Source organism: Aspergillus campestris (genome assembly GCF_002847485.1).
Source record: "Aspergillus campestris IBT 28561 chromosome Unknown P168scaffold_7, whole genome shotgun sequence".
NCBI classification, from domain to species: Eukaryota; Fungi; Ascomycota; class Eurotiomycetes; order Eurotiales; family Aspergillaceae; genus Aspergillus; species Aspergillus campestris.
In genome coordinates, this window is record NW_020194342.1 from 303,421 (window position 1) to 322,534 (window position 19,114).

Consider the following 19,114-nt stretch of genomic DNA (forward strand, 5'->3'; position numbering starts at 1 on the left):
TATACTATACTAGAACTGGGCTGAGGATGAGCCGAGGTTCATAGACTGAGTCACCTCATCCTCTTTTTCTTCTTTGGATACTCTGGATATACAGAAGGGAATTGCGTCCCTACTATGTACATTTTGAACAGCAATTGTATAGATCAGATTCCTTCTTTGGCTGTAGATATCCTGCTCTAGCTAGTAGCTACCCATACAGCAACTAACATCGGTAGGTACAGTATATAGGTAGCAATGCATACAGTCAACCAGTAGAACTCACGATAACCGTGATGATTGCTTCGGGTCGGCTCTGCTGCTCCATGTTGATCTTCCTCTTTCTCCAATGTACGGACTAGAGACACCCTCTTGTCCACTCTTGTCCACTCCGCATTTTCGTCCCTCTTTTCTAATGGAGACACTTCTGGAAGATCATCACGCTATATTTATTGTTATCTGAGATAATATGTATTGTTAACTACGAGAAGATATAGTATCATAACTACGACAGAAAGATGTGTATGAAAAAAATGTATGGCCGTGTCCTCAAGATCATCATTAAGCTACGTACTGATACCGATTCCCCTCCTCGCGCTCCATATAGTCCTTCTCAATTAACCTGTGAGACCGGGGTTAGTTAGTTAATTCGTCACTGTGGGGATAAACAGAGGAGGGGCAACCGGAGCAATCGGATAATAAAAAAAAAAAAAAAAAAAAACACTATAATAAAAAAGGAAATGACGTACTTCTCAATATTCTTCTTGATATCAGCCGGCTCCAACACCCCGCGACTTCGGGTCGCCTTGATCACCTCGGCCACTAACTCCGCGTGTGTGATCAGCTTGCGAGTCTTCATGATCCGGACTATCGCCGCCTGCGTCTCGTAGTGTCGGTCCGCCGCCACCCGCTCGTGGGTCGTCTTGTTCTCCTCCTTCGTCTCCTTCAGTTGCACCTGGTTGATCTTGATCCGCATCTTCGCGTCGGAGAACCCCGGGTTGTACGAGAATTCGTCCGTCGTGTTCACCTCTCGGCCTTTCGGCTTCTTGCTGAGCACCCGATACTTGGCACATGCCAGCGATTGAAGGGTCCGCTTTAGTTCTTGATCCGCTGTAACACATGTTAGTCGGTAGAATAACAATAATGGGAATACATGAAAAACAAATAAAAAAATAAAGAAAGGAAAAAGAAAAAAGAAAGAAGAAGAAGAATGATACTCACACAACATAGTCGCTTCCTGGATCTGAGCATAATTAAGCGTCCCATTTTCCGGCACATCGTTGAACAACAGTAGCACCACCGCCTGGAACGAACTGACCACCAGCTCCTTGGTTCCCTTGGGAAATCGAGCCCGGATCTGACAGTGCGCCAGCTGGTGCTTCCAGTTGAGCTTCCGCCCGTTGTACTTGGTGTTGTAGAACTTCTCAAAGTCGCCCACCGCCGTGGCAATCTCCGGCGGTATTCGAACCTGCACGTCCGGGTATGTCGGCCATGCCGACGCGGAGAGAACGCTGACATTCAGATCCACCGGGAGCCGGTGTAGCCGTTCTCGCTGGATCGAGCTGTATGCGGACATCTCGTCTCGAGCCACCTCCATGTCCTTGAACATGGACTCCAAGTTGTGGGTAAAGCTAGACCCGCATTCTATCCAGGGATTAGAATTCATAATACGTGAGTGCTTGTTAAATGGAGCTGGAACATACCTGTCTTGAGTCTTGAAAGCATGCTCTTCTCCGCGTCGTCGCTGGCACTCCGGCCCATGAGGAGTCGACGCGCGAGATCATTCTTGTAGAATGCCTCGAACACTGCCTTGCCATGCACAAACCGGAACAAATCCAGTACTTGATCCAACTGACGATCGATCTCGGCGTCTTCGTCCGCCAGAGACACACCGTCCGCCTCCCGCACGGGCGCCAGCTTCCACCCACCTTTGAGTAGTCGGTCCACGTATTTCGCAATCATCTCCCCGGTCTTGGGGTTGTCGGTCCCTCCCGTGGCTTCCGACTTCTTCCCCTTGTTCATAAACGTCTCGAAGGCTTCGCGGAGGGAATGGCCCAGTTCCTCGTGGCGGTGGAAGGAATTAATCCAGATCTCGTCAAGCTGCTGTTTAAAATCCAACAGTCGAGTCACCATCTCCGCCTCTTTCGTGTCATCAAATACGATGCCGGACCCTTCTTCGATAATGTAGGCGGTGAAGGCAGGCTTCAACTTTACACCGAGCTCCCGCCGTTGCAAAAGCGAGTAGAGCTTCTCCAAGGCGACCTTGTTCCCCGACCGTAGAAGCCCCAGGATATCATTCTTATTGAGCAGCACAGACTCCTGCTGCGCTACCAAGGTCTGGTCCAGAAGCTCCGAGAGCTGTTGTTTCGTGCTGCGGTTGAGGGAGAATAATTCACATCGATTCACCTCGCGCTCAATGAGGCGGTGGCTGTTCTCTGCAAAGGCCGCGAGGTGCCCGGTTGCTTCCCGCTGAGCCCACCACGTAAAGTACTGACTTGACTCGGAGACGAGAAGAGGCTCGAAATCCGTGACGTAGACATCGAGACCGTGGAAGAGCTCGATGGAGTTTCGAAGTAAAGTAGAATCCGCCAGCACATTCTGCCCATCTCCACGGTCGGCCTCCACAAGATCGCAGGCTCCCTGTAGAATCTTCGGTTTCAACATCGGATCCGAGAAGATATGTTGGCGGAATTGGAGCAAACCCATCTCGCGGATGACCGGATGCTCTTTCGAGTGAAGGAGGAACGATTGATCGAGGTAGTAGAAGATCCAGCGCACGGTAACCTGTGGACATTGGTCAATCTCAGAAAACATAAGAATGGCTTTTTCATCATACCAATTTGGATTGCCATGCTGCCCACGACTCAACCACCGCCCGCAGTGCGTCGACACTTGTACCCCCTCCGGCCTTGGCCACCAACGACTCGCGCAGCTTCCCAGACACATGTTCCCGGCACCTGTCTTGCAGTCGCTGAGCCAGGACCGCAGCCCGTCCCTGACGACAGATATTTTCAGCCCCCTTGTACAGTTCTTCCAGCGACGTCGCGGGCTTGCCGCCGTCGAAAACCGCCGTCAACGCATCATCCAGCTGACCCCACACCTTATCGAAGTATGAATCCTGGTTGAGCCGCGGTCCCGTCCGGAGGTTCTTGACAACAAGCTTCTTGGCGCCCGTATGAGGGGTGAAGTTGCTTTGTCGCGATGCGGCGTTGAGCGAGCGAGCCTTTCCGCCCGCACCGCTCTGCCCGAAGGGCGGCCCACCGGGCTTGGAGTCCGCGTTCGACAGATTGTACATATTATCGGAAGCGGAAGGATTGACAGACGGCGATGGCGAGAATCGCATGCGTTTACTCGTTGGAGATAGGTCCTGCGGATGCTGTTGTCCTTTGCCGTGGGATGTGTGGTTCCTGGAGAGGAGCTCCGAGATGGTCGCCTGCTGGTGCTGAGGTTGCTGTGCAGCCGCCTCCTGATCAGAAAGCTTCCTCTTGCCAATCGACTTGCGCTTACCGCTCCTCTGCTCGGTGGCGCCTCTTGAATTCTGCTGCATCTATACCCGGTCCTGTCCGAGATGAGGATAATAGAGAGAGGCAAGGAGCGTCCAGTGTTGGATAATTCCTGGTTTTATTCGTGGTTTAGAGTATCATGGCAAGAGACCCCGAGGAGCGGCCTCGATTCTGTAGATCGCAGCGGTGATGGATCGATATGTCAAGTGGGGATGGACGGCAGGTCGGAATGGCGAGTTAATGGATCGCAGCAGAGTGAGGGGATCGATTGGAAGTCGGGAAGATGTGGTGCTAGCAGGGAAGTTGGGTCTTCTCCGCAGCGGCTGGGCGGAGATAAGATAATACGTCCGACCATAGTCATGAGTCTCGCCATCTCATGTCTACTGTAAAACAATCGATCATGTATACTGATACTCGATTTAGAAACCATGGTCATTCCATTTATTGACCAGGCAGCTACTCGTGTTTTTCGTAATTAAAAGAAAAGAAAAGAAAACAAAAGGGAAAAAAGCTCTTGCTTATATGCTATTGCCGTAAATACATCCGTTACTCCCAGCTGCACTTCATTGAACCTTCTATGACCTGACTCAGGAGAACAAATTAGACCTGGTGGGTTGTTTCACTTCGTTTTCCTCATGCTAGACGAGAGTTAGTACACGGAACGACAGTAGACCCGGTCATCCAGAAAGCTCACCTCTAGGAAATCCGTGACAGCAACGAGAGTCATGTACGACTTGGTCAAGTCACCAAGCGTGCTGTGATGATCTGCAGCTCCTGCTCCGCCAATTTTCGCAAACCGCTTGAAGACACCGACCATGCTGTGTCGGTTCTCGGCGAGGAAACCCCGCGTCTGCTCCGCCATGTGCTCGTTCTGGATCCCTCGAGAAAACACAGCCGATACAATCACCCGGAGCACGGCTGCGAGAAGGTCATAGTACTTGCGAAGCGAATCAGGGTTGTCGATATCTAAAAAGGGTCAGTGTGGGTTGATTTTTGATCGGAACTCTTGATACTCACCGATGCCGAGATCCGGGTCAGCGGCAAAAAGCTGCGATTCTCGTACGGCCTCGAAAAGGCCGGCTTTCAAGACGTGAATGGCACCGTTCTTCGTCTGGCAGAGCTGCTGGAGTAAAGACAACAGAGATTCGTAGAAAGACAACAAGAGAGGGGTATCTGGAGACATGGGTTAGTGAGGTCGGGAACGTTGGAATTAGACACGGGGGTGGCTTACCACTGGCTTGGGCACTTCGAAGATCAACTGGCAAAGTCCGGATCGCGTCCAAGAAAAGGCTCAGGTAGTTGGACTCGGAGATGAGCTCGACCAGGATCGGATCGGTTTCTCTATCTAGAGCAGCCAACAGGTTGAGGAGCAAGAGAGCCGAAACGCGGCACGTTTCCTGGCCAGCATATGCATCGTCGCAGATGGCTTCGACCAGATTGGCGCCCCCGGTCTTGATGACCTGCTGACTGTGACGTCTCATACTGTCGCGAGCGGTGTCAGGGGAGATTATTCGCATGACATAGTGCGAGCAGATGTTGTAGAACGTCTCCCGAAGATTGATATCGCCGGTGGCCATGGTGATGCCCCGGATACAGGCCTGGAACAACTGGTAGAGCTTCTCGTCGACAATGTCTCCGCTTCGTCGGGTGGAATTCACTTGCGGGATGGCCGAGTCCAGTTTGCTAACCAGAGTCTCCGCCAGTCGCGCCAATTCGATAGCCTCAGGGAGACCATCCTCGATGGCAACCTCGAGCTTAGGGAGGACTAGCTGGATGGAGTGTAATATGAAGGTTAGTTTCTGGCCACCTTCAATCCCCGAACAAGTGAGCATGGTCGTAACGAGCTCTGTCCACGACCGAAGAGCCAGATAGCGATTGTGGTTGATTGTCTTGGACTGGTTAGTTGACTGTACGAACACCGTCAAGCTTTCTGCTTCGGCCAGAAACTGCTCTTCATCCTGAGGCCGGAACTGTCCGTTCATCAGCAACTCCTCCTTTCGGACTTGTATTAACTCTTCAACTTCAGCGACGTTGTGAAGGATCAGCGAGCCACCCGCTTCTGGCCTCGCACACACGTCAATCCCCAGGTTGTCCAGCAGCACCAATTGCGGGGGCGCCAACTGATACCCAGTGTCCAAGTCGGCAAAATCAAAGAGGTCGAAAACGGTGGGGTTGGGAATCAGCTCGCCGGTCTCTAAGGTGGAGGTTCCAAGCAGGACCGAGGTGATCTCTTCCCGAAGGGTTGGCGAAGTCAGTTTGGCGGAAGAACGGATTTCAGTCGCCGCGTACTCATACAAGTAGCTCCTGAATAGGAGAAACTCGGCGAGAGCAACTGTGGCGTCGGAGACCCAGAACTCGTCTGCAAGAATGGGTAGGCCATTCCACAGAGTGCTCGGCCCGATTATGGGTTGGTTGCCCAGAACGGTTGGGAGGAACTGGCTAGCTCGCATCGCAGAGAGAGTGAAGTAAGCGGAAATTTTGGAAGACCAGAGATGTTTCAAAACTTCTGCAGCCATGCGTCTGATATGCACCATCCAAGAGAGAATGCTCCCATCCACTTGGTCTGGGTAGGTCCGAAGAAAGCCGATAACAGCGTGCAACAAGGACACCCCGTCGGCAAAAAGACCCTTAGAGGGGACATCAAGCATATTTCCGATGCTGCTGAAACCGAGTAGAATATGAGCGACCGTTGGCCGATCTGTTATCGTCCCCAGACAGCTATTCAAAAGTGCCAGTAAGCTCTTTCTGATCAGATATCCCGAGGCCACCGGGCCTGACTCGAGTTCCCTCTCCTCTGGCTGCATTTGGGACACGAGTGGCCGTGCCACACTGTCGACATCGACCTCCGTACCAAGTACCTCAACAATTTTGTTTGACGGGCGCCACCTGGACAATTCCGGAGATGACACCTTATTTAACTTCGTGGAACTTGACAGCTTCTCCAGAAGGCCCATGGACATGACTATGAGCGGCTCGTGTGCGGTGCTGCAGTAAAGGCATAACGCTGGGATGATACTCAAGTGGTTTAGGATGCTGTCCTCGAAGGCAGAAAGCGCGGAGTTGGCCACATTGACACGGTTTCCGCCGGCTTGCGACTTGATCAATGGCCGCACGATGTTGAAATACGTGGACTGAAGATCGATGATCAAGTCCATGACTTCAAGACTTCTGACCAAAGAGAGGACCAATACCGAATCACCAGACGCTCTCGCTACCTCGGCAGTATCTTGGTGAGCCGTGGCAAAGATGGTCTTGATAACATCTTCATTGAACAGCCATTCAGCTACTCGTGCAAACGGATGCAGGCGGATGTAGGCTAACAATGACGATGTCTTCAGAACGGTATCGACCGAGATTGTCGGCTGGCTGAGGACAGTCACGATGTTTTCGTTGAATGACCGGAGACAGGTCGCGACAAACTCCAAACAGTTGTAAGTTAGCAACCTGGTTTGACGCTCAGTGAGATCCGGAACCTTCCTCGACAGTGCTTGGCCCATAATGAAGTCGACGTAGGGCTCTATGCCAGGCATTCGATAAGAAGCACCGAGGGACTCAGGGAAGGGCAACGACATATGGAATTCGACCAAATCGGGTGTCGGCGAGACGAGCGAGCAAAGTAGAGTCACAAAGGCGTTGGCTTGGTCAAAGCTCTCTCCGATCTTTTGAAAAGCTTGCTGTTCGTGCCATACGAGCGGGTTTGAGACTATCGGGACCTTTCCAAGTCCCGATGCAGTAGTCGAAACACCGGAGATCCAGTGGTCAATAGCAAGCCACATCTCATTGCCATTGTGATATGTCCTGTCAGTCATGAAAGCGGCGAGGGTGGAGAACACCGTGGCTCGCAAATGAGTAGGAATCGGCCCGCTGCACAGCGCCAGAAGAGTGTTAACGATGTGGACGTCGGGGTGTTGAAGCATCCAGTTCCTCACAGCCAAGCTCTGCCTACACAAGTGTCCCATCAAGCGAAGATAACAGGTCAGCATTACCGGGCTCTCAGGTTCGCTCATATCGGCTGCATCCGACTTCCTCGCCAGATGGACTCCCTGGGACGTCGGGTGTTTCTCGGTGACTCTGGTCGCGTAAAGTTGAAGCTCGGCAAACATCTGCGACCAGTTCATCGAGGCGGTGCGCTTGAATTTCCCAGCCATAAACTTGTCCTCCTCGAGAAGGAATCTGTGTGCTGCCGACGAGTTCTCCTCTCCGTTGGATATAGAGCACAGCAACTCGCAGAAAGCGCTCACCCGGGGGACAGTTTGTCTCTTCGACGCCCACTGGAGAAAGCCGTAGAGGTTTCCATCCGGGTCAGCCCAGAACTCCTGGGCCGCATCCGGTCGCTGCTCGAAGGAAAAGGCCATGACCATAAGGAAAGTCTCCAGATGCGTCCGAGCTTCTACAAGCCCGCGGTGAGGGTTGGAAGTCAGACCGTCTCTAAGCGCCGTGAGGTGGTCCAGTCTCTGCAAGTCCTCCTCAAACTTCAACATTCGAACGGCATCTGGCATGTTCGCAATGCAAGATTCTGCAAAGACCTCGAAATTCTCCATGAGAAGATTCTTCAAATACCCAGCACAGGGATCTGCCTCAAGCACGGCCGATGCGCTCTCCTTCAGCAGCAGGGACACTAGTTCGCTGCGAGCTGGATCAGCCCATTCCTCACTGTTCACACCCGCACATATGGCGAGCATAAAATCCAGTCCGCCATCGTCGAGCGCCGTCATGAAAGTCTTTGTACGGTCTTCGGCCTCTTTTTCCAAGTCTACGCCCTGGACGGGCGAAGATGGGCCGTCGATATCCCACCCACTGTAAATTGCAAGCCAAAGCGCAATCACTGCCGAGTGGAAAGTCGAGAGGGCCCACGTTTGGCCATCTTTCGTCGAAACTATGGCTGTGTTTAGGCTTCTAGCCTCCTTGTATGAGGCCGAATTTTCGGGTGACCCATGTTGAACGAAAGAAGAGATGACCGACGGAACATAGTGCACAAGCAATGCATCGAAACGTTCCAGTTTCCTGAGGCGGTTCAACAGTAGCCGGAGATCTTCCGGGCTGGTGTAAGGCCCTTTGAACAAGTAGCATACAGTTGCGCCCAGAGATTCATGTTGTTGCTGTAAGCTGGTGCGTTGGTACTCAATGGCTTCCATAACATCCACATCCTCCGACTGTCCGACAATGGAAGCCTTCTGAATCTGTTCACCCAGGAGCGAGAGCCACTTTTCAATATCCTCCATCGACTGCATGCATTTCCGAGTGAACAGCGACGCATTCCGGAGCGGAGCATTTTTTATTTCTAGGACAAATGCCACCATCTCCTGCATCAGCACCTGTGTCATCTCTCGTTCCACCTCGAACGATTCTTGGAGGATGAGGCGTAGGCATTCGAGGAGGAAGAGGCGTCGCTCGTGGAATCGCATAATCGCGGCAATAAGAGGGGGTCTGTCCAGCACCTGGGCATCTTCCTGGGCGAAAAAAAACAATACTGCCGCGTGTAATTCATCGATATCCAGCGCGTCCGCCAACTGTAATGCTCCTTGTTGAAATTCCTCGTTGATCGAGTACTCGGAATCGTTCACCGAAATATTTCCTGGATTGCGACGAGACAGACATCAGCACCGTACACCATCCCGCAGAGGTTGCGCAATCTGTCCTATACTCAACCTAGGGCACTTGCTAAGAACTCACCTGCAAGAACGATCTGGCGACTCGAGTTGCTTTTCGTGGGCTTGTCAAGGAGTTTTCGGAAATCCTGGATGTGGATCTCCAATTCACTCCGAAGGCGCTCAATGTGAACAAACGAGGGGTCGGAAACAGCAGAAAGGTCCTGGTACAGGCCCCGAAGGCCGACCAAACTATCCCTTTCCTCCATCCTCAACGTTGGTTTGGATTTTGCAGAAAGTGGGTGGGGTTGAGAGAGGGTAAGGTACAAGGGAAAAGAAGCTGTTTGGGCGGACAACCAAAAAAGGTCGGAGAAACGACAATCAAAACTCCGCCTAGTTTGAAAGGCGGGCGGAGGAGCTGCTTAGCTTGCCGACCTGCACCAACCACCGCAGCTGGACCCAACAACAATGCGATTTGTGATCTATCGTCACGCTCCGTGGGTTATTGATGATGATGAGAATGGAAACAAAGTCTTGAAATATTCCAGCATGGATTAACGGTTTTATTCGAGAAATTACGCCGTTTCTCACCTCGCATCGAGTGGACCCACCATAATGGGCGAAATCACTCTAGATAGAGCACTCAGCCTGCTCTCATCAGAGAAGCAGAAAGAGCGCACAGATGGCTTGGCTGGTATGTCTCATGCGTGAGGTCTCATGCGGCCTTCTTGATGGTTGGTTTTATGTGGCTTTAGATTGATGTGTTTTAGACCTCAAGCATATTCTACAGCAGAACAGACAGAGTTCCAAGTTGTATGTGTATATCTGACTGGGAATGGCGATGGATATTAATTTCTGCGCAACACTAGGACCTCGTTAAACGACAAGGCCTGCCATAGATTATTTGAATCCATCTTTCGGTTCGTATCCGCAGAAAAAGCGTTGTTCAATCGGGCGAGCTCGAAAGCAGCTCCTCGTCTATCTACAGGTGCTTCTGTCCTTCGAACGGCAGTTGATGTGCTCCTGCTTAATTTGCGTACGAAGTCAATTCGCGCCATTGTTGATCACATCGCGGAGCTTCTGCTGGCTCCGAGGAACGGCCTCTGGGAGCTTTTGAGTCTGGATTATACAAAATGCCTGTCTAATCTCCTACAACACCGCCCGCATGTTGAACATCTAGGGACCGGCGAGTGGGAGAAATTGATGGACTTCTGTCTCAGGGTAATTCATGGCGAAGATGACGATGGGAGCCAATCGAGCACTCGTCGTGATCGTCTCTCTACTCTGGATGAGTACCTGGGGACTCCCAGTGCTAGTCCGGCACAATCGAGGAGAACGCCCGCACTTACAGTCAGGGAGAAGACACACGGTGACAGGAGGGCCTCGGGGGAAGCCGTGGTATGTATCCAGTCGCTGCTTGCAAATCCCTGCGCACCAATTAAAGATTCTGCCAACCGGATCCTTGGTGGGCTGGCTGAGTTCGTGGAGTCGTCCACGATTGCCGGAAATGAACACCAGGCTGCGTTTAATTGCATCAATACTATCATCATGAGAATTCTGTTTGGCCAATCCGAGTTTTCTCGGACTTTCCTGATGGATATGGTTCCAATAATCAGGCAGATGTGGACAACTAAGCTTCCCGCTCTGAAAGATGAATTGCTCGTCACGACGATGCTTTGTGTGATCATCTTGACTGATGCAACCCGAAAAGAACCATCGGAATCGCTCGGGCGCTTGATAAAGGGTCTTCTTAATACACTACTTTTAGAGTATACGAGGCGATCAGAAAAGGATACACTACAGATCGACGACTTGATCTTCTGCCGACAGATGACCGTGCATAAAGATAGGCTCCCAATGCACCCCCGCATGGAAAACCCCAAATCGGAACATAACTGGACTCTGTTATGGGCAATGGCGAATTTGTTGGAGTTGTCGGAAGACCTATCTGCGAAGCTATCGCATCCTCGCATTCCGGACGAAGTGTCAAGAAAAAAGCAGCGTATTACATCGACGATGGATGATATTATTCGTGACTCCACCACCTCATCTGGAGGAAGAAGGGTTTGCGCATTACAATTAATCCCGTTCCTCACCCGACACTTCTCGGACACGGACACCATAGAATCACACCTTCAGCGGCTGGTACCCTGTATACTGGATGACAATGCTGCCGTATCTTCCTGGACGATGGTCGCGATCACAAGGTAGGCCTCTTCTCGCTCGCTCGCAAGATATAGGCTGATGAAGTACGATGACAATAGTTATGCGTGTAGTCCGGAGGCTCGTTCGCCTTCCTTGAAGACATGCTGGCAGCAGGTTTGGGATCTTACATCTCGTGCCTCAACCACTCAGTCTACTTCCAGGGCTGCTTGTAACCTCATGAACTATATCCTCCGAAACAGTCTTCTAGAGTACTCTGTCATCGCAGAAACAACGAGTTCGATGTTATCATCTGTCAACTTGAACAGCCCTTCTACTATGTCGGATTCGTCTCTGGGACTCTGGGTGACAATATCTCAGATGACAGCGCAGATGAACCCGGCCTTCATCTCAAACGCTTCTAAGCAAATCTGTGCATGGCTACGAGAGGTTTGGGTCATTGGTTTGTCTGCCCAATATCGGCTGGCACGGTTGTATATCATATATTTCTAACCATAATATAGGGACAATGACTGACCGAATGCAAACCGCCCAGCTTGCTACATTTGCACGTCCCTTGAATCTCCTGGGTCTGCTGTTGGCTTGCACTAATAGGTCATTTGATCTGCCAAGTTCTGCATTCGATGGTCCGGTCGGCCTTATTTCTCGAGGATGGCATTTCTGCCATAGGAATAAGCAACTCATCAATTACATATTTGACGTGGGAGGGGCTGTAGATCATATCGACCTGTGGGACTCAACAGAAACGTTTTCCTTGGGCCCCTATACACGACAAGAGCCAAACGACAATGTCATCTTGGATTTGTTGCAAGTCAAGACCGACTTATTCTTACAGACGTGGCAATCGGTCACTGAAGGGAAATCGCACCATGTAACAGTGGATATTGTGCAAATACTTGCGTCTTCCTGTATGGTCATTGCACTCTATACCGAATCTCTGCCGCAGAAATCCACCCCGAGGGTTGAAGGATTGCAACAGAAAATCCAACAACTGTGGGAAAGCATCTGCTCATTTATATCTTCTCGTGAACCCGAATACGTTCAGGCTTGCTTAATGCTATTCTCTTCACTCCTTGGCCCAGAATGCTTGGTCTCAGATTCGCAAAGTACAATCCCCAAAGCCCTCTGCAGACTACTGCCTCCATTCACCAGCGTTCTCGAAAACCAGCGGCAAAACCAAAAGGATTGCTTTTCTCGCCAAGGCGAGGTCATGGATTTGGATGATCCATTGTCGACCTCCGGGGACCCATTGGCCGAGACGAAATCTATCATCAATATGAACAGAGAAGCGGTTCCATTGTTTTACGAGTTTGCCACATTTCAGCGCTGCATGACCATCCGATTCTCCGTGTTTCTGAATATACACGCATCGACAGAATCAAGCAATGAAGATTTAGTCGACTACCTAATAGACCTTGATGAAGCCGATCTTCTGTCTGCTTGGGATTTTTTACCTCGTGTATACCAAGTATGCTCTGGGATGGATTACCCTTTGTTACTTAGGCTGCTAGAGGATCTCGGTGAAAAATGTCTTCAGTCATACGAGACGGAGCGATGCGAGACATCGCATCTGCTTTGCATTCGTATGATGCACTGTTTCGTTAAGTCATGGACCAGTGGGAAAGATACCCATCTCCGTGATTCTGCCTCGGATCTGTATAGTTGGTTCACCGATGTACTACTAGCGAAGGGAAGGGCTTCTTCGCCAGTCCTGACTGCATTCGCTGAACTTCTAGCAAGCATCCTCAGTTTCGATCCCCATTACACAAGCGGCCAGTCGAGTCCATCGCCACGCACAAGCCTTTTCACCATACTTCAGGATGGCGACATACCGGTGAAATTTAGCGCAGGGCATATAGTTCCTCAGCTGTTCAACCGGTTCCCACTAACAGACCACGACGCCATACTTGATGACGTCCTAGAAAGCCTTCCACGGGATACTGATTGGATTGAAGGAATCGCCCTCCGTCTCTTTATCTTGGCACAGCTGGCTTCTCGATGGCATACATTACTTCGAAGGAGCATTTACCATATGTTTGAAACCCCAGCTCGAGCGCCGGGTTCGCTTCTCTACGCAGAAAGATGCCTGTACGATGTTGCAAAGGCGCTTGGGCTTCAGAATGCGAAGGAATTGTTTCGATTGTTTTATTCTCAAGTACTCTACACATGGAGCGAAACACAGTCGATCACGGAACTGCCTTACAGTACATTCGGCTACTCCAGCATTGAAGACATGCTGAGCGATGTTCAAGATGAAATAGTCGGCCAAATCATGATGCGCGCCCAGGATGAAGAAGCCACTGAGATATCAAGATATATGGGGAAACCATTTGTCGAGCTACTGGCGGATTCCTTTTACAAGGCAGAGGCATACAGTATAGCATGGGACATCTCGACACCTCCTGGACAAGGCTCTCAGCCCAGAGGCGTGGAGAACAGGCTGAAGGTACAACTTGGGACCGATAGATTCCTCGAACTTATCGACCAGAACTTCCCTCGGATGATTGCTGCATTCTTTGTGTCAATTGATCAGCACGAGCAGATTGAAAAAGCATTTTCGAAACGAAGCAACTTCCAAGGTGCGCTTAGCGTCATGAAAAACGTCATGAATAAGAGTTCCTCGAAGGCTGTTCTTCCTGTAAACCAACAGCCGTCATTTCGAGCTCGCTATCTTGTTGATGAGCTTGAGTTTCTCTGCAGACGCAGCGGCTACGAACTTGAGACTATATGGACCCCCGCACTCGCCTCTTATGTCTGCCGAATATTGCTAGAGTCGATCCACCCAGCCCTCGGTTCTCTACATGCATGTTCGGTCATTCGGAAAATTCGCATCCTGGTCTGCATGGCTGGCTCCGTTATGCTGAGCGATTATCCCTTTGAAGTGGTAATTCACGCGATCCGACCTTACCTGACCGATGTTCATTGCTCCGAGGATGCTTTGGGGATTCTATGGTACCTGTTGGAGACAGGGAGGCCCTATTTGTGGGAGAACCCTGATTCCATGGCAGGGATAGCGGTATCAACTTTGGTATCCTTGAAGGCCTTTGCAACCTCTTCGCCGGCAGAACCAATGCAGGAAATCCAGTGGGATGCAATCTGTTCCAAGATACAGTCGTTTTTGCTGTGGTTTGAGGATTATTTGAACGATTACAATCCTCCCGACATGAGCACCGAAGTTGGTGACACATTTCGACGTATGGTGCAATTTTCTCAGCGATTACACTCCGAAGACCAAATTCCGAGCGACTCATGCGAACGTCACCTGCTTCTTGAACTATTGACCGACCGCATTTCGAAAAAGAGCCTATTGAGTAGTCCGATTGCTGATCATGTAATATCACTGCTTTGCTCTGATTCCAAAGGAGCACTTGGGTTTCGACATGATCGAATTGGCGAGGATGAGGGCACCGTTTCTAAAGCTATTGCTGCCTATCAAACTCTTCAGAAATTTGAATCTGGCAATGAGTATCGATTGTGGGCAGCTAGAGCAATGGGTCGCGCGTTTGCTATTACTGGTGAAATCAGCGACGATCTGCTAAGAGAGCAGGAGCCTGCTTTATTCACACAGCCCTCTCTGACGGCGGCGGACATCTTGCATAATTCAAAAGCCAGTATTCTCCAGGTTCTCTGTGATATGCTACAAAGAAGCAGTAACTTGGAGGTCGGTCTTGTCGAACGAACGTTGCAGTCTATTGTCAGCAACCTTGGGCGGTTCCCAGAGCATGAAAGCTGTGGAGAGGTTATACCTGGCTTGCTGATCAAGGCGCTTACCTGGAGCCCTTACCAGTGCCCATCAATAACTACTTCCACCGTTCAACAACGAAAACAGGAAGTTGCGGTTGGCTGGGATCCAAGCATCCCTCACCCGCAGTGGGCTCGCAACATCGGGCTGTTCTTGTCCAAGGCAGCTCAGCAGGATCCTGTAATCGGCCCACTCGACAGGCTGTTGGATACCGTCCCTGAATTTGCCGTCCATGCGATGCCTTATATCCTGCATGATGTGCTTCTGTCAGACCTCCAGGGCGACGTGAATATCAGGGAAATAATCTCTGAGATCTTCAAACAAGGTCTGCGCGAGGTGAATGATAGAACCATACCCCACGCTCGGCTTGTCATCAATTGCATCCTTTACCTCCGAAACCAGCCAAGGCCAGGTGAGGCAACGATAAGGGAGCGAGACGAATGGCTCGATATAGATTTTGCGGAAGCGTCAGCGGCTGCTAATCGATGTCGCTTGCCAAAGACAGCATTGCTTTTCCTCGAAATCCAAGCTTCTCGTGCGATTACTGAATCTCGTCGATCATCTGTAGCCAGATACGAGGCTCCTCCGGACATGCTTCATGGAATATTCAAAAACATAGATGATCCAGATCTGTTCTATGGCGTTGAACACAACTCCTCGTTATCCTCCGTCATGGAGCGGCTTGAACACGAAAGCTCTGGCTTCAAAAATCTCCTATTCCAAAGTGCGCAGTATGACAGTGATATACAGATGTCAGGAAGTGCGAACGCCCATGGTGTTCTCAAGGCTCTCAATTCCACTAATCTTCAAGGGCTTGCCAGCTCTGTATTCTCCGCACCCGGAGGCACGCAAGACACGTCCTCTGGATTTGAAAATATGTTGCAGGCTGCAACAAGCTTGCGGAAGTGGGATATACCTGTATCATCCTTGGATCCATCATCGTCTGCTACCGTTTTTCGGGCCTTCCAGAATCTGAATACATCCGGAACTTTATCTGAAGTGTCCGCCTCGGTGGACGAGTGTCTCTTGTCGACTCTGGGATTATTGACGAGCTCTAGCCGATCCGCCATGACCTTACGGACTGCTATGCGAGTTCTGGGTGTAATGACTGAGATCAACGATGTCTTGAGTGCTCGATCGGCTCAAGAGGTCTATGCCGAGTGGGAAAAGATCTCAGCCAGGAATTCCTGGCTAAAAACAGCGAGGTATGCACTCAAGTCACGCAAGTGAAAGCAATTTCAACAAAATGCTAACATGAATAGTGAAAATGAGGTTGGTGAAATATTGAATTGCCAGGAGGCCCTGTTTTCGTCGATCAAGCAAAAGGCGTACCTCAAATCTTCCATCGATATCGGCGATCGCGATGCGCAACTTCTGGAAGTGAAAGTCATTCGCCAGTCTCTTGCAGTTACAAGGAGTCATGGAATTCCGCAGGCCTCGCTGAAATCAGCCGTCTGCCTGTCCAAATTATCTCAACAGTGTATGTTGCAGGATATTAATGTCGAAGGAGCTGTCAAATTTGACCTGGCCAACGTTCTGTGGGACCAAGGCGAGATGACAGCATCTATTCAGATGCTCCAACAGCTTAAGAACCAGAACGATCTTCACAAACAAGCAATTCCAATCAGTCGTGCTGAGCTTCTTGTGACACTGGTACAACCCCTTTCTCTAAGAATAATAGACAAACGCTAACAGCTTCAAGGGAACGCATGTCGCAGAGGCGCGACTAGAAAAGCCGGAGTACATTATCCAAGAGTATCTCTCAAGTGCCGTCAAGGAGTTGAAGAATCGTGCCTCTGGAGGTGAGGAGGCCGGGCGTGTCTACCACGGATTTGCGATGTTTTGCGACCAGCAGTTGCAAAATCCCGATGGATTGGAAGATTTCAAGCGGGTCGAACAACTTCGAAACCGAAAAGAAAAAGAAATCCAAGCCCTGGAAGACATGATGAAAAATGCCGAGGGAAAGGAAAGGGAGGTGCTCAAATTCCATCGCATCAAAACCAAACAGTGGTTTGATCTTGACGATCGAGAATACCAGCGGTTGCGACGGAGCCGAGAAGCCTTTCTACAGCAGTGTCTCGAAAACTATCTTCTTTGCCTTCAAGAAAGCGAAGCCCACAACAACGATACACTCCGGTTTCTTGCAATATGGCTGGACAATTCTGACAATGAGATCGCGAATGCGGCGGTGTCAAAGTACATCGACCAAGTCCCGAGTCGCAAGTTCGCGCCCCTTATGAGCCAACTAACGTCCCGCTTGTTGGATGTCTCAGATGACTTCCAGAAGATGCTTTCTACTCTGATCTTTCGGATCTGCGTAGAGCATCCGTTCCACGGCATGTACCAGATATTCGCGAGCAGCAAGTCCAAGGGCGGCAAGGACCATTCCGCCTTGTCGCGCAACCGAGCAGCAGGCAAACTGGTTGAATACTTGAAGAACGACAAACGCATAGGGCCGACTTGGGTTGCTGTGCACAACTCTAACATCAATTACGTCCGATTCGCCATCGACAGGCCCGATGAAAAGATGAAGAGTGGCGCGAGGTTGGCTTTGAGAAAACTGGGGACAGGCCAGCGCCTCGAGCAAGACGCCGCGACCCAAAGACTGCCTCCGCCGACGATGAATATCGATATCCGCGCTGATTGTGACTATAGCGATGTGCCTAAGCTCGTCCGGTATCACCCTGAGTTCACAGTAGCGTCGGGTGTCAGCGCACCGAAGATAGTCACGGCTGTTGCGAGTAATGGGATCCGCTACAAGCAGCTGGTCAGACTTCTATATCCACCCTAAATTGCTATCCATACTGACTCTGTCATAGTTCAAGGGAGGTAACGACGACTTGCGGCAAGATGCGATCATGGAACAAGTATTCGAGCAAGTTAGCAGTCTTCTCAAGGACCACCAGGCCACTCGCCAACGGAACCTGGGCATCCGCACTTATAAGGTGCTCCCCCTCACATCTAACGCCGGCATTATCGAATTCGTGCCCCATACCATTCCGCTGCATGACTACCTGATACCTGCGCACCAAAAATACTTCCCGAAGGATATGAAACCCAATGCTTGCCGAAAGCACATCGCTGATGTCCAGACCCGGTCGTTTGAACAACGTGTGCGGACATACCGCCAAGTGACGGAGCATTTCCATCCCGTGATGAAGTACTTCTTCATGGAGAAGTTCAACAACCCAGACGACTGGTTCGGCAAGAGACTCTCGTACACGCGAAGCACAGCGGCAATTTCGATACTGGGCCATGTTCTGGGCCTTGGAGATCGACACGGTCATAACATCCTGCTTGACGAACGAACCGGCGAGGTTGTTCATATTGATCTGGGCGTGGCGTTTGAGCAAGGCCGAGTGCTACCTGTTCCGGAAGTCGTACCATTCCGTCTGACGCGTGACCTGGTCGACGGAATGGGCATTACGAGAACTGAAGGAGTGTTTCGGCGATGCTGCGAATTTACGCTGGAGGCCCTTCGACAGGAGTCCTATAGCATCATGACCATCCTTGACGTGCTGCGATACGACCCGCTCTACAGCTGGACTGTGTCTCCCCTGCGAATCAAGAAGATGCAAGACGCTCAGGCGGCTGGTGACGGGCCTCCCGTACTCCCTGGAGCGGTAGATCAGCGCTCAGCCAACGAACCCAGCGAGGCAGATCGCGCGCTGACAGTCGTGGCAAAGAAACTGAGCAAGACATTGAGTGTAACGGCCACGGTCAACGAACTTATTCAACAGGCCACCGACGAGAAGAATCTCGCTGTTCTCTATTGCGGTATGTATAACCGACCTACTTCGTTGCGTAACCAAAGCTGATGAAACGGAATGCGACAGGCTGGGCCGCATATGCGTGATATCCTCTCTTATACACTACTGCAAATATAGACGCGTTATGAATGTATCTTGATTTCTGAACTTTGACATCCCACAATCTAATGGCGATATACTCACTATGCGATTTGGAGGTGGTATTACCAGGTATTTGTCAGTTGGCGGCCGTAGTAAATAGGACTCGGATGTTAAATAACGGTATTGTAATTTTCTAGATGAAACCGGATTTCCTCCACTTCTCCCTTGTTTCACTTTCTCCATCCCTTCGACTCTCTGTCTGAGAATCTCTCTGTCAGGGTCGCATAATGC

The 19,114-nt window shown here is 50.7% G+C and overlaps 2 protein-coding genes across 2 annotated transcripts; one reads left to right on the top strand and one right to left on the bottom strand.

Moving 5' to 3' along the window:
- Positions 1-537: 537 nt before the first annotated feature.
- Positions 538-9,336, bottom strand: P168DRAFT_238067 (cullin-4B; the record flags this gene model as incomplete). Its single annotated transcript, XM_024833592.1, has 9 exons — positions 538-598; positions 726-1,086; positions 1,198-1,620; positions 1,680-2,760; positions 2,813-3,514; positions 4,174-4,445; positions 4,497-4,652; positions 4,711-9,054; positions 9,153-9,336. 9 exons carry the CDS (start codon positions 9,334-9,336, stop codon positions 538-540), a joined length of 7,584 nt encoding a protein of 2,527 aa, XP_024692145.1.
- A 199-nt stretch (positions 9,337-9,535) lies between these two features.
- On the top strand, positions 9,536-18,926 carry atmA (DNA-binding protein kinase TEL1). The gene is made up of 9 exons (XM_024838883.1): positions 9,536-9,761; positions 9,838-9,880; positions 9,937-11,274; positions 11,332-11,672; positions 11,734-16,177; positions 16,235-16,625; positions 16,675-17,739; positions 17,792-18,749; positions 18,809-18,926. The coding sequence occupies exons 1-9, from the start codon at positions 9,683-9,685 to the stop codon at positions 18,826-18,828; spliced, it is 8,679 nt and encodes a 2,892-aa protein (XP_024692146.1). The 5' UTR covers positions 9,536-9,682; the 3' UTR covers positions 18,829-18,926.
- The last annotated feature ends 188 nt before the right edge of the window (positions 18,927-19,114 follow it).